Source organism: Sardina pilchardus, chromosome 5 (genome assembly GCF_963854185.1).
Source record: "Sardina pilchardus chromosome 5, fSarPil1.1, whole genome shotgun sequence".
Taxonomy (NCBI): Eukaryota; Metazoa; Chordata; class Actinopteri; order Clupeiformes; family Clupeidae; genus Sardina; species Sardina pilchardus.
The window spans coordinates 12,892,554-12,907,609 of record NC_084998.1 but is presented as its reverse complement, the minus strand read 5'-3'; the positions used below and the strand labels follow the sequence as shown (position 1 = coordinate 12,907,609).

Below are 15,056 nucleotides of genomic sequence, written 5' to 3'. Positions count from 1 at the left end.
TAGTATAATCACCCAGTCTTCACAATGGCAGTTTTTCTGATGAAATAATGTGATATGTGTTGATGTTACTGCCAGGACAGACAGACGAGCAAATGGATGATGAAATGTTCTGTCAGCTGCTCTGTCGAGCTGAGTCATTTATTTTTGAGACATTAGGTTGTACAATAACCATAAGCGATCTACTGTAGGATGTATTACAAAATGTTAACCAAGTGTTAACCACGAGGACAGTTATCTGGCATCTATGATTCATTGTCTATCCCACTTGCGCACCGAGCTTTACCCGACAGCAACTAAAACGATTTTTACTTCGAGTCTGATTAAATACCTACCTCGTGGGCAGAGGGGGCAGGACTAAATCACAGCTGCCGGTTTCCCAGTGTAGCCTACCACTACAAGATCCACATGTAACCCATACAGTCAGCGTGACAGCACTTCTGTTGAAGGAAGACTTTGGGCAGAGACCAGCGCAGTGCGACAGTGTTTAACCACTTACGTTTTTCTGAGAATGGAGGTCACTAAAGCAAGCTCTTACGCGAACGGAGACTCTAAAAGTGATGACAAACAATCAGATGCGGGATCCACAAGCTCACAGAATGTCTGTGGAAGTTGCCGGAGTCGACTGCGACGGTGGATACCCATAGGTTTCAGAGACGAGGTTGTTCAACTCTTGAAGTTAGCTGGACCCGTGGTAAGCTTCTGCAACAGGACCACATCAGACGCTGAACTCAAGTAGGCTACCTCTTCAGTAGGTTAAGGACAGCAGTGTCCCCTGTGAGATAATATGTTTAGAGGATAGCCTTATAGAACATTGAACTATTGGGGCACTGTATTGACGAAGGAACTGCTACATGCAGCTGTTACAAAATGTCCTGGGTTCGATTCCTGGCTGTTGTTCCCTTGAGCACACTTAACCAATTCTCAGGGAGACTGTCACATGCAGTTGGTAGACTTCTGGAAGTCGCGTTCAATAGAGTGGTCTACAAAATAACCCATGTAGCCTAATTGTAGGCCTAACGGTTAAAATATTACTGGGTGTTGTGGATTTTGTTTTAAAACCGATCTTCTGCAACACACAATGTATTGTTATTGTAGCCTACTACTGCCTACATTTTTTTGTTATTTCTTGCTTGTATAGACTAAGCTACTCGTTTTCTTGAATGTGATTCTGTTAGTGATTTAGACTTATATCTAAGTTGCTCGGAACCTGCAATTAGAGAAACTATATTTTCTAGAGCTGAGTGACTTACCTCTGAATTGATTTGATGTGACCCTGAATAGAAACATTAGGGGGTTCAAAAAACAAATGAACTTGAAAATAGATAGGCTACAGCACAGCCGTATCACAATAGAAACCTCTTTTTATTGCTGCATTGTTACTTTAGGTGCACTGTACAGGTAAATGTTAATCTCTTGTGCAGGTCATTTCACAGTTGATGATCTTTTTGATAAGCTTCGTCAGCACAGTGTTTTGTGGTCACCTGGGAAAGACAGAACTAGCTGGAGTGGCCCTTGCCACCGCTGTGAGTAATGCAGGCACACACACACACACACACACACACACACACACACACACACACACACAAATGTGATGGGTGAAATTCACTGTAATATATTTGCTGAAACATTATCAATTCTCATGCTGGGCAGCATAAGAGACTCTTATATTCCACACAAGAACAATTCAGCTAGATTTGTTGTTATTGTATATGATTGTGTACAAGTAAAGGAGAAGAAAATGCTGATATTCCAAAATGTGCGTCTCACTGGCGTTTCTATGTTGAAGTTAAAAGTTGTTAAATGGTATTATTTAGTGGATTGGTGTATGATCATGCAGTGTGCAAATTAAGGAGCTTCGTGTAGATTCATTTTGTCTTAGTCTCACTTTTATGTGCAGCACCTTTGAACTTGATCAGATCTCTCCTCTCTCTGTGTAATTTACCAGGTGATCAACGTTACAGGTATTTCCATTGGCTCAGGACTGGCGTCAGCATGTGATACGCTAATTTCACAGGTACAGTCACAGCCCTGAGGTTCTGCTATGTGTGGACCTGTGTAACGTAGTTGTGTCCGCACCGCACCGCCCACAGATGTTAGATGTGGGAGTGAGTTGAGATGGAATGCTACCTGGAGACCGACGCCATCATATCGCTTGTTTAGTATCAACATGGAATATGATATGAGAAGAAACACCTTGCAAGCTTGCTGTCTGTATCAACACCTCTGTATCTGATTTCCTACATCACTACTGGTGTGTGCTGCGATCGCTGTGGGGATAGTGTTTTGTGTAAACACTTTCGCCATCCCTATACCGTTCTCCGAAACAGCATCTTCAGTAGGACTCCTGTCTTGCAAGACGTTGTGTGTATTGTGCCACTTGGTGTGTTCTCCGCTGTGGTGAGATAGTCTGTGATAACACTCACCCCTTAGCCTTAAGACTTCGATATCAATTGCAGATTTCCTGTTACAGCTAGAGCAGAACAAGGGTCTCGCTCCCCTGCTCTGTCATCACAGCCACCCACCAAGCTCCTGCCGTGCATGCTCGCTGGGATGATCCGTAAACATTGTGCGGATCCAGGATAAATACACAGGCTATCTGATACACACTCTGCAATGTTTTGACTATGTTTTTAGACTCAAACATCCCACATTGGCTCTGGACTAAGCCTTCTCCATATGAACTAAAGGATATACAAATTTATACAAATGTCATGGTGAAATGCCTAAATTATGTAAAGAAGTGTGAAAGGATATATTTTTGGAACTCTCAGGCAGCTCTCTCTCTCCCCCCTGTGTGTGTGTGTGTGTGTGTGTGTGTGTGTGTGTGTGTGTGTATGTGTGTGTGTGTGTGTGTGTGTGTGTGTGTGTGTGTGTGTGTGTGTGTGTGTGTCTGTGTCTGTGTCTGTGTGTGTCTGTGTGTGTGTGTGTGTGTGTGTGTGTGTGTGCGCGCCCGCCCGCCCGCCCTTGTCTTGTGCTTCGCCACTTCTCCGCAGACATTTGGCAGTAATAACCTGAAGAGAGTGGGTGTGATCCTGCAGAGGAGCATTCTGATCCTGCTGCTGGCCTGCTGCCCGTGCTGGGCCCTCCTCATCAACACAGAGCCCATCCTGCTGCTGGTCAGACAGAGCCCGCAGGTGGCCAGGTAAGAAAGACCCGGGGGATGGGACCAGCAGTCTCTCCTTCCTCACTCTCCCTGTCTCTCTGTCCCTTTGGCAGCGTAGCGTGATACTGGAGTGGTATCGTATACTTGTTAGTATAGATTGTACAGTGATCATCAGTGGAATTGTAATGTAGTGTGCTTACTACAGTGTATGTGGTGAGGTACCACTACTGTATCCTGAACAAGGGATACAGTAGTAACAATCCTCCCAAATCTCCAGAAGTATGTAGCTTGAGCATATTCCAAAAATAAGCATCCCATGAGCACTTTTTCTATGGTCTGTGTCTCTTTGTATAGATGTCTTGTGCATTTAATCTAGTTTTTAATCACAGTCATGTGCTAGTCGGACACATAGGTTAAGATAGCAATCTGATTACTCGATGACACAGAAACAGTATCTAGTCTATATAATTTGCAAGTGGTACATAATCTAAGCACTCAAAGTGCATTACAATGTCATTCCTCACATTCACCCATTCACCAAAACACACGCCAATCTGCAAATCAGGAACACTGGGGTTAAGTGTCTTGCTGCTCTAAGAAACTTCAACAGGGTCAGGAGTAGTTGTCTTAAACTGGCAACCCCCACCCCCATTTAGATCAGACTTTGAAAATGTCTCAGAAAGAAAAACAACGTGGTAAAGGCTTTGTACAGGTGAAGATAATTGCTTTGTAGATCAGCTCATTTTGTAGAGAAAGCCATGGGGCATGTGGATTATGTAGATGCTTAGGCTTGCTATACTAAAAGATCTGTCTCTGCATTCCAGTTTATCACAGTTATATGTGAAGATCTTCATGCCTGCCCTGCCTGTGAGTTGAATCATCAATAACATTGTGTTTAAACGGGAGTTTGTTTAATTTCATGTTTTGTGGTTTAGTAACTGTGACATACCCTTTTTTCCCGCAGTATACTATATATGCTTACCTTACATGATTCAATTAGAAAAAAAAATTGTTCAATTGGAATGACTATTTAAACACAATAAGGTTGTGTTTCATTCAAAACTAGACCATTTTATGAAATTGTAATTTAATATGGCTTGATACGTTGGACAGCCCAGACTTGTGTTTGTGTTTACAGTGTTTGTGTGTCACTACAATTTATATAATGGCTTGTTGTTAACTCTGCGATTGGCTTCGCTTCTAACTTTCCTTTGTGTTTCACACAGGCAGCGTTCATGTATCAGCTGCTGAGCAGGTACCTCCAGAATCAGGTGAGTTGTGGGGGGTTAGTCCCACATAGCAGAACAGTTCTGCATTGGTCTGGGATGTCTGGGTCCCAACATGGGGAGGTTATTGAGCAAGAAGCAGTTTTCCATAGTACATTTTAAATAGAGAGAATAGAGAGCACAAACAAATCCTATTCATTTGAAGTTTGTCTGATTAGTCCCACATAGCAGAACAGTTCTGCATGATTGGTCTGGGTTTCTAGGTCATCTGGCATGCTAAAAAGTATACATAGCCTATCCATGGATTTTTCCGAGAAGCTAACTTTAAACACAATTATTATTGTTTATTTGCCGGTCGTCATCAAACCTACTGTACCTGCCATTATAACGTTGACATTACAGACACATTGCTGAAATATATTTGATATGCTGTCCATCAGGGAATTATATGGCCTCTGGTAGGAGTCGGGGTAGCAGGGAACATTTTGAATGGAGTGATAAATTACGTCTTCCTGTATGTGCTGGACCTGGGTGTAGCGTGAGTATGACTTCTCTAATAATGCATCTGTTCCTTTGTGTGCTGCAGATGTATACTTAAAATGACTGTAGAGATTCTGTAGGCTTCGAGTTGTCATGAACGCAGCTGCATGGCACTCTTGCATTGACCTGCATTGTGTGTAATACAGTTACCACACTTAGTGCAAAATGGTGTTAGAAGAGAGCCAGCCCAACGCTAGTTGGTCTGCATGCCAGCTTCAGCGGAAATCTGGACAACACATTTTGACATTACGTCAAAATTGTTGTTTCTTAACATTCTGCTGCTATTTCTAGGTCATTACAGTATGTTAGTTAGTGTAACAGTGTTGTTTATGTAACATACTTTGGATACAGTATGTTACGCTAACAAATGGCACACAGCACCTTTAATTCAGTTATCAGTTGTTTTATTTGTTTATTGCCTGAAAATTGACATTATCAGAAAGGTAGGCCCCTACTACAGTTCTGTGGTTTTCCAGCATTTATCTAAGTGTTATGATACCTTATAACAAGCAATGATATTTCATGTATCAAGGAATTTAAATGTTATCACAGTGGATCAGCAGCAGCGAACGCCATTTCCCAGTATGCCTTGACTGTGTTCTTGTACGTCTACATCATCTGGAAGGGTCTTCATAAAGCCACCTGGGACGGTGAGTTCGGTCACCACCAACTGTTGAGCATTATGCGTTGTCATATTGCTCTTTTCTTCTGTTCACTGGACTTAAGACTCCTTTACTATATAATTGTTGGGTTTGTAATGTTTTACTAGAACCAAAGTGTGATTTGTTATCCTTTAACGAAGCTCAAGTGGAGGAGAGTTGACTCTTGAAGAAATGTTCCTGTAGACCCAAAGATAGCTTGCATATGCATGAATATGTCCTTTCCTTAGTGTGATGGTATCTTACTCCCATATTAAGACATCAAAGTCAATTATATGATATGTTGTTGTTCCTGTTCTTTAGTTAGTTGTTCATGATAGGCCTACCTTGTACTTCTCAGTAAGTGTTATTATACAATGCTAATCTTAATTATGTAACACATTGTGTAGAAAAGGAGAATTTCTCCACGACCAAGGCACTCCAAATGGTTTAAAATGTCTTTAGTAAGAAACTGACATGTCCAACATGGACCTAAAAATGCCCACGTGTAGTGGCTGGGGCCTTCATCAAAGACATTTTAAACCATTTGGAGTGCCTTGGTCGTGGAGAAATTCTCCTTTTCTACACAAACTATTTACCTTGGACCAAAGAGCACCCAACAACAAGCAGCATCAAAAGAACAAAGAGGACTGAGCACGCCACTAACTCTGAACATATGTAACACATTATTCATACATTGGGCCTGGAACTGTATTACAATATACTGTATGCTTAACCACTGAAATAGATCAAGATATGCACCCCAGATGGAGGAGACATAATCTGTGAGGACATTTATAAATCTGTGCATTTCCCCTCTGTTTTCCTCCTCTGTTTTCCATCTCCCTGTGACAGGCTGGTCCAAGGACTGCCTCCAGGAGTGGGGTCCGTACCTCCGCCTGGCCCTGCCCAGCATGCTGATGCTCTGCGTGGAGTGGTGGACGTATGAGATAGGGGGATTCCTCGCAGGTCAGCAAAGGCCATCGTCCACTACCTGTGGCTCACCTCTAAGTAGATCATAAGACAATGCCTAGTTCTAACTAATTTTCCCCCAGTGAGGTCACAGGAACCTACTTGGGCTTACAGGAACCACTGGGGCATCATTTGTAATAAATACTGTGGTCAGATTCTCTAACCCCTCTTCAGGCTACAAGGTCTCCCAGTTTGAAACACTGTTGATATCTCTCAAAACATCTCCTATATTGTTGTTTTACGTGTACTTAGAGTACAGTACATGTGCTCCTATTCTGTCTCTGGTATGAATGTAAATATTCCTTTGATCCAAGTGTCCACATTTCTCCCATGCTCTTCTCCATAGGTCTTATCAGCGAGGTGGAGCTGGGAGCTCAGTCTGTTGTGTACCAGGTGGCAACCATTGCATACATGGTAAATGAATGTCATCAATACAAGTCAGTGCATGTCTCTTTGGATAAACGTTTTTTGCAAAATACGAGTCTTTACGAACTTTAACTTTAACATAAACATAACTTTAGACGGACTTGCCCTGTATTTAGAAAATCCACTCATTCACTACGTAGTGTACTACATGGTGGACTAGTGAATAGTGACTAATCACAAAATAGTTGTTCACTATTAGTGAGCTAGTGAATGAATGGATATTCAGAACGGGGACTGAAAACAGAAAGTTATTTTTTCGTTCCCGCTCCTTTGCTCCAGTGCCACTCCTCTAAATGGTAACCAGTTAGAATGTGACAGAAGAAAGGTTAATAATGGGTCTTTAAAAATTACATGATTTATAACCAGTGGCACAATACTATACACTTTTTTCTGCCCTCTGGCCCCAAAGCTTGACTCAGAGCACATTAGATATCAAGGCTAAAGGGCTGTTCACACCAAGAATGATAACTATAAGGATAACTTTGGGGCCTACTGGTTAGGGCTTCGAGCTTGTAACCGAAGGGTTGCCGGTTCGATCCCCGACCAGTCCACGGCTGAAGTGCCCTTGGCACTGGTTAGGGCTTTGAGCTTGTAACCGGAGGGTTGCCGGTTCGATCCCCGACCAGTCCACGGCTGAAGTGCCCTTGAGCAAGGCACCTAACCCCTCACTGCTTCCTGAGCGCCGCTGTTGGGAGACCAAATGAGACTAAATCAAAAAAGTATAAAGAGGGAAAGTGAAAAGCAATTCATATGAATGATGACGTTCACACGTAAACTATAATAACATGAAGAACGATATCGTTGGGGATCACTTTCATAGCCATTTTGAGATCAGAACCCATCACATTTTACACCCTGACTATAACCTTAATTATTCAAGTAGATCATTCTGTCTTTTCCAGTCTCCTCTGGGCTTCTCTGTGGCTGCCAGTGTCCGTGTGGGCACCGCGCTGGGGGCAGGAAACACTGAACAGGCTATCATGTCCGGGAAGGTGGCAGTTGTGACAGCTTGTATGTACTGTGGCTGAAAACTGGCCAAGAACAAATCATTATGATAAACCTCAGATCGTATCATTTTCTGCTTGTTTAGTATATTAGCAGTATTAATTGATTAACATGATTCTGTTGGTTTTCTTGGGTGTTTTTGCTGCAGTGTCGTTCTCTTGTGTGCTGGCTGTTGTGCTTGGGGCCACTAAAGACGTGATTGCCTACATATTCACCACAGAGCCGTACGTAAAAAGTGTCTTGAAAGGTCTACTCACATTTGCTCATTTATGTATGCTGTGTCTGAACATTCACCTATACGGTGAATCATCACCTCACTTTCACCCAGTAGAAAACTAACACGGTGTGTCAGATATTAACAAGCCTTGCAATGAGTGGGAACTTGTAAAAGTCGAAACGTGCAGTTTAGAATTAAAACAGACAGCTATTCACATGTCTCACTATGACCGTTACAAATGAGCAGTCATTATGACTGTGTTTCTTCAGGATGTTTTTTGGAAGTGTGTGTCATTTTTGGGAAAATTCCTCATCCTCTGATTGCCCCAATATTTTGTGCTTTACTTGCTCCTCAATGACGGTCGTTTTAATAGCTTTGTCATGTGGGAAAAACAAGCCAGCTGAGAACATAATGAACGTGTTAATATACACTAAAGTACTGATTATTATTGGGTTTTTTTTTTCATTTATCTGGTAATTCAAGTGCTCATGTAAACACAATAGACCAATATTCATTATTTACTGCCATATTGGTTTATGAAAAATCTGTTTAACACATACAGTATAGGTTTCTGTCAATATTCTGATTTCTGTGAGACATCTATACACCTTAAATTGATTATTCCAGTTACCTGATCATTGCCAGTAATATTTTTTTTTATATGCATGTAAAGATGCTCATGTTTAAAAATGAGTTAGTTGCAGCCCTATTGAACATACTGTAACTCTACACGTTTGCCTAATTCAGTATTCACAAAGTATTAGCCCTACCTCTGACTCAACTCAGCAAGTTGATGGGATTGGTTCCTTTGGTTTGTTCTATAGGAAATCCAGGCTGTTCCCTGGTGGAAATAGCTCAACCATGGCCTTGACTGCTTGTTTTTCTCCTGATATGCTGGGTATCTTATAACAACAACCATATGTTATGTTAACAAGGTTAAAGACTTGGTTTTCACCGGAGGGCGTCTTTTAACGACACAGGGAGAGTGCTAGGAGTCAGTGACTCAAAGAAACAGATCCTGATCTGAAGAGATTAATCAGCCCATCAGTCACACATATCTTCCGGCACTCTGCATATTGTGCAAGGCTGAAAGCACAGACAGTTTGTCAGCGTCAGAGTGAATATCTGACTTCTTCAGGAAAGGAATAACCTTGTCAGCTGTGTCATTTTGTGCTCACATTTTCAAAAAAATGGAGAAACATTTTGAATACCTTTTAAAAAAAATGGTAGTAGTTATTGTTATTATAATTACCAGATGTTGTAGTCGTAGTAGTATTTGTTATAGTTGTTGTACTGTAGTCATTGTGGTTGTAGTAGTTGTAGTTCATTTATGCACTTGCCATTGGCATTGACATTTAACAAGTAGTAGTCGTAACTAGTGGTGATAATACTATTTATTCCATGTCCTTGTCATTTCTCTCCCCCATTGCCCACTTTACCACAGAGAGATCATCCTCCGGGTGTCAGATGTAATGATCATGTATGGCTTTTTCCACCTTTTCGATGCCTTGGCGGTAAGAGTCAGTCAACTCTAATACATCAACACAAATATGTACTGAACTTAAAATAGAAACGCTACTTGATAGAGTTTGAGTTTTACAATTATACTGCAAATTAATGTTGCAAGTGATTATACATTGTGTAAAAGTAATCCTCTAGTAAAATGTCCGCCATGTTTTTCCATAGGGTGTAACTGGAGGTATTTTGAGGGGTGCAGGGAAGCAGCTGTTTGGGGCTCTGGGAATCATCATGAGCTACTACTTGGTGGGATTTCCCATCGGCGTGTCTTTGATGTTTGCTGCTAGTATGGGAATCATAGGTGAGTGCTGCTGCAGAGCCACACAGATGTGCTACACATGTAGGACCCAGAGAGCAAATGTCTGGCCCTGGTCTGCTTTAGATTTTTGGTGCTTCTCTGGCACTGAACTGGAGAGAAGTAAAAAGCCAGAAGGCTTGCTTGTATTGCAGTCAGAGAACATACTCAACAGTAAAGACAGGATGCACATATACTTTACTGTTCATATCATTCTTTACTGGTTTATTCTAGGAGCTCTTTAGCATGGATTTGATGTGACATTTTATGTAAAATGTTGTTCAGTGTTAATAGCCAGGATGCCATTATGATCTAAACCAAGGTCATTTGCCCTTAACCAGGACTTGAGGCAAGATATTATGTTATAAGTTAACAAATGATTAAACCAAACAGTAAGTCACATTTACCTCATCAATAATTGATCATTATTACTTCAACTGTGCAGCCTTGAGCAGTGCAGTGAGTTTTACATGCTGCATTGGTGCATCTCTCCACTTGAGAGGAGGAGAGATATGACCATAGACCTCTCTCCTTCCCTTTTCTCTCTCTCTCTCTCTCTCTCTCTCTCTCTCTCTCTCTCTCTCTCTCTCTCGGTCCATCTCTCCCTCTCTCTGTCTCCATGTTGTCTCAGGCTTGTGGACTGGCCTCTTTGTGTGTGGTGCCTTGGCATCGCTGGCCTTCATCATCCTGTTGGTGAAGCTCGACTGGAATAAAATTACCATAGAGGTCAAATCTACTCCATCTTTTAATTGTACAGTGTCCTTGGGTAACTTCAAGGCGCTTATAAATAAAATGTGTTATTATTGTTTATTTATTATTATTATTATTATTATTATTATTATTATTATTACGGTATTATTATTATTATTATTATTACTATTATTACTATTATCTTGTTCGTCTACCAAGTTTCCACACATTGCTGAATGATCTGATCATATTGTGAAAACAAGTTGTCTGGTTTGCAGACACAGTCAGTCCGATTCGTGGAATGTTTGTGGTGTTCCTTTTGGGTGTCTCATCTGATCATGTCTGCCTGCTTTTCCATTAGCTTTTCCAACCACTGATTAAATATCTAATTGTCCCTAATCTGTAATGAGATGAAATCAGTGAGAAAATGATTTTACTCTTATGCTAATGTGTGGGCTCTCTGACACACAGGCCCAGCAGAGAGCAGGAGTAGAGGTCCAGGCTAATGGCAAAGCTGATGTGCTTGTGCTGGAAAATAAGGCAGCCTCCGATACCAGTAAGTATCCAACCTCACCTCAATCACCAGCCTCTCTGCCAAGCAACTACTGTAACCTCATGACTATTAACCAAATACATTGATTTTGCAACATTTCTCCAGATATGAGGTCAATACGCAGAGGCAAGCTATACATTTTCTTCATTCTTCTTTATGATTGAAGCATAACCCGATTCGGATTCATTGGGCTGTTGGGCACTGTGTTTAATACATGGTTTTATTTATTTAACTGCCTTAACACACACCGTCCTGTGGTTTATACACTGTCACAATTACAATTGCTGTAATGCCTGCCACAGCAGTCTGAACAGTATAACTGTATCTTAAGCCGAACAGAAATCCTAGTAACTAGGTGTCAGCCGAAATTAGCCCCACCCACAACATTTGAGGTGGTGAAGTTAGATCTGGTTCCGTTGTGGAGCAACTATGCCCAAACCAGAGATGTTCAGAGTCACGGTTCGGACCAGAACTCCTGAACAGTCTTGTCCAAAGCTTCAAGAGCAATTGTGTTTGACAGAAGACAGATGTAGGTTGCTAACTTTAAAATATTAACTTTCAGTATGGTAGGTCTGTCAAAAACGCTGTTGCTGAAAGGTAGACGTTATTTGGCTCTCACGTCTGTTCTACAAGATATTGATGCTGAAATAACCAGAAAACAATGTTCCTTGAAGGCATTCGTGGAGAAGAACCCCTGTATCGGTTGAAACACTTCCCATAATCACATCCCAATGGGGCAGTATCAGACTCTATTCTCAATTTGTTTGCACACAGGGAGAAAATGACCTTGAAAGTGTCCCTTGAGTAAATGTACTGTATGTTGTTGCGTAAAAGAAGGTAAATATAGAAATGTGAACAATCCTTGTGTTGCACTCCACACAGATGTGTATGAAGACGTCTTGCCAGACCAAACACAGACGGAGGTGGAGACCCCTACAGACGTGGAGGGCAGCAGCAGCAGCAGCAAGGCAGAGAGTGGGAAAGAGGCCGAGGTGAAGGTGACCATTGTGGGCGAGGTGCTCTCCAACTCCCAGCTGGTCCTCCGACGCGGCGCCGCCACCCTGGCCATGCTCCTCATCCTCGCACTGGGGATCGTGATCAACGAGCTGCTCATCGGACACCTCAGGTGAATCGGAATCCAACAGGGACATGTGCGCTGTACACACACACGCACGACACACGCACCACGCGCCAAACACACACACACATACACACACACACACACACACACACACACACATAAACACACACACACACACACACACACACACATAAACACACACACACACACACACACCCACACACACACACACACCCACACACACACATATACACACACACACACACACACACACACACACACACACACACACACATAAACACACACACACACACACACACACACACACAAACACACACAAACACACACACAAAGACTGACTGAGATAGAAGAGTGGTGAAAAGAAAACAAACCAAAAACACCACATACACACCTTTTGAAGAAAAGCTTGGCCAGTAAACTCCATGTTAACAGCTTTACAGATCTGACAAGGAAGCCATTTAGCGCTCTTCTACAATAGTGAACACTAACATACTAGCTGCCATTTTAGGACCCCATGGGAGAAACTTTGTTTGAGCCAGTTATGTGTTTAGTAAGTTTATGTCCGGTAATCTAACATTGGTGTTGTTGCCTGCTGGAACGTTCTGCATTAGCCACTGTGGACATGGCCTTGCATGCACACTGCCTTAATCTCTTACACACACACACACACACACAAATCTGTCAACATACTCCTGTACTGTGAGTATCATTTATGCTGTGGAAATCATAGATTTAACCAAAAGTCAATTTTTTGAGAGGGAGAGAGGGAAGATGAAGGACTATATATTAAATATATATGTTTGTATGTGCCTATAAAATGACTGTACCTATCACTGTGCTTAGTACTGTGCAATATGAATATCAAGGCAAAAAAAAAAAAAAAAAACTAACGTGCCAAACATAGTGAGCTCTCAGGAACTAAACCAAAAGGAATGTGTAAAATCTTGTCAACTTCCAAATCCTCTTATGACCAAAGTAATGCAATCTGTGTTGTTGCTTTGAAGGAGGGAACTTCCTCAAAGGGAAGTAGTCTTATTGTTGCTATCTATGAAAAGATACTGTCAATGAATGTTACTGACCATTTTTTTCACTGGTATATTTGTATGTTTTATATTTTTGACCTCAAAACAACCATGTGGCAAGCATGCTCATTGTACCACTTTGAAAGTAATGCCTTAAAGACAAACCTCCATTAAAGTGAATTAGTTTTATTATGTGATGCAAGCCATGTGTGTTTCATTCTATGGTGATATATGCAAAGTATCCAAAATGGTAGGGGGCTGATGGGGTGGGTCTGCGCCCATCCCAGCTCAAATGTGGTCTGGCCCGATTTGGGTTTGATCAGGTCCGGGGTTTAGTTGTGCGCTGACTAGATTGAGATCAATGATGCATTCAAATTTGGACGAACAGTGACGAATGTTTTCTTTGAACAGTTCAGTTTGAATGATTTGGTGCCAACATTCCATTCTAACGGCAATTGTATTGTTACCTTCGTTTGCCTTCGTTTGCCAACGTTCGCCAATGTTTGCCAGTTCAAATGCACCTCAGTTGTGATGCGGTGAGAAAAGAGCATTTCAGGTTTAACCTCAGTTTCACAAAGACTCCACCCACACATGGGAGATCATATTCATTCTCCCCTAAAGAATTTATTCTAAAAAAATATCAGTTCCTCACAGGTCTTGTGGATTATTCAGATTGGATAATTTTGTCTCACTTATTTCAGCATCAGATTATGATCAGACAGTGAAAGTGTTTCTGATACTCAAAAATCCAATACAGATATATCATAAAACCTATAAACAATACAAGGCATTTGAGATAATATTGGGCACTACCCTCTTCCATTTACTTACAATGTTACATTTATGAACTAAAGTATTTAAACTCTAGTCTTACAGGGGAGCTACACCAGACGCGTAACTGAAGTGTTCCGTTTGCGACGCGTAGAAGATGGGTCTATTTTTTTCGAATGTACGCGCCACTGTTGCGTCTGGTGTAGCTACTTCCATTGACTACAGTGATAATTAACTGCTGCGACCGGCTGCAACATACGCGTCGCTAACGGAGCGCTTCAGTTACGCGTCTGGTGTAGCTCCCCTGTTACAGTAGATGTCCCAGCATGTCCAAGAAGATAGTTATGCCTCCACTCTGGCCATTGTAATCACGGTGAAGTACAGTAAACAGGGATCTGGTATCAAATGCATATGAGTAAGGCAAGTTAGGTCAAGTGAATTAATCAGTACAGTGGGAGCAGTAAACCTATTGTTGCCAATTTTACAGTGCATCAAAAGGATCATTAAATAAAGTAAAATATAAAGATGAACCTTCTCAAAACATAAACAATATGTTAAGATACCACTAGTCACAACAAGATGATGAAGAATGAAAAAAAAATCAATTTCATCTACAACTGGCCAGGATTGACCACAAAAGGCAGTTGTTAAAAATGAAAACAAAATATATCCAAACACTTCCTCACTAAATAAATGATGAATAATGAACAATAAGGAAATAGCATTGTCTTTTCACACATCAGCTACCACACATCCAATGACACTCACTTCCTCTCTATTCTGCTGACCCATATCTGGAGAGAGTGTCCAGACACTCTGTGTCTCTGCGTAAAATCCTAAAAGTCCTAAATTTAGTCCTAAGGTTAGGAACCGCAATAAGGTGCACACCTTCTTGGAAGCGAGAGAGGAAAGGAGCTTGAAAAAGTGTAGTCCATGATCCTAATGGAATCCTTTTAGCGAAATTCAGTGAATTGTTCC

The 15,056-nt window shown here is 41.5% G+C and overlaps 2 protein-coding genes across 2 annotated transcripts in view; both read left to right on the top strand.

The window, feature by feature from the left end:
• LOC134080219 (sorting nexin-12) overlaps nucleotides 1-15,056 on the top strand; it is a 94,348-nt gene that overhangs the window by 51,104 nt on the left and 28,188 nt on the right. The gene's annotated exons all lie outside the window — the stretch shown is intronic.
• Nucleotides 426-13,499, top strand: slc47a2.1 (solute carrier family 47 member 2, tandem duplicate 1). Its single transcript, XM_062536525.1, has 17 exons — nucleotides 426-691; nucleotides 1,422-1,523; nucleotides 1,946-2,014; nucleotides 2,994-3,142; nucleotides 3,928-3,970; nucleotides 4,330-4,374; nucleotides 4,770-4,867; nucleotides 5,422-5,519; nucleotides 6,363-6,476; nucleotides 6,826-6,893; nucleotides 7,808-7,916; nucleotides 8,059-8,134; nucleotides 9,572-9,641; nucleotides 9,814-9,946; nucleotides 10,572-10,666; nucleotides 11,102-11,186; nucleotides 12,066-13,499. Exons 1-17 carry the CDS (start codon nucleotides 509-511, stop codon nucleotides 12,311-12,313), a joined length of 1,785 nt encoding a protein of 594 aa, XP_062392509.1. The 5' UTR covers nucleotides 426-508; the 3' UTR covers nucleotides 12,314-13,499.

Excerpts from the sequence above, each read along its gene's own strand:
- slc47a2.1 (XM_062536525.1), top strand. The coding sequence starts at position 509 with ATGGAGGTCACTAAAGCAAGCTCTTACGCGAACGGAGACTCTAAAAGT. Across the intron at positions 4,375-4,769 it reads GCAGGTACCTCCAGAATCAG|GGAATTATATGGCCTCTGGT; the intron begins GTGAGTTGTGGG and ends GCTGTCCATCAG. Across the intron at positions 7,917-8,058 it reads GGTGGCAGTTGTGACAGCTT|TGTCGTTCTCTTGTGTGCTG; the intron begins GTATGTACTGTG and ends TTTTTGCTGCAG.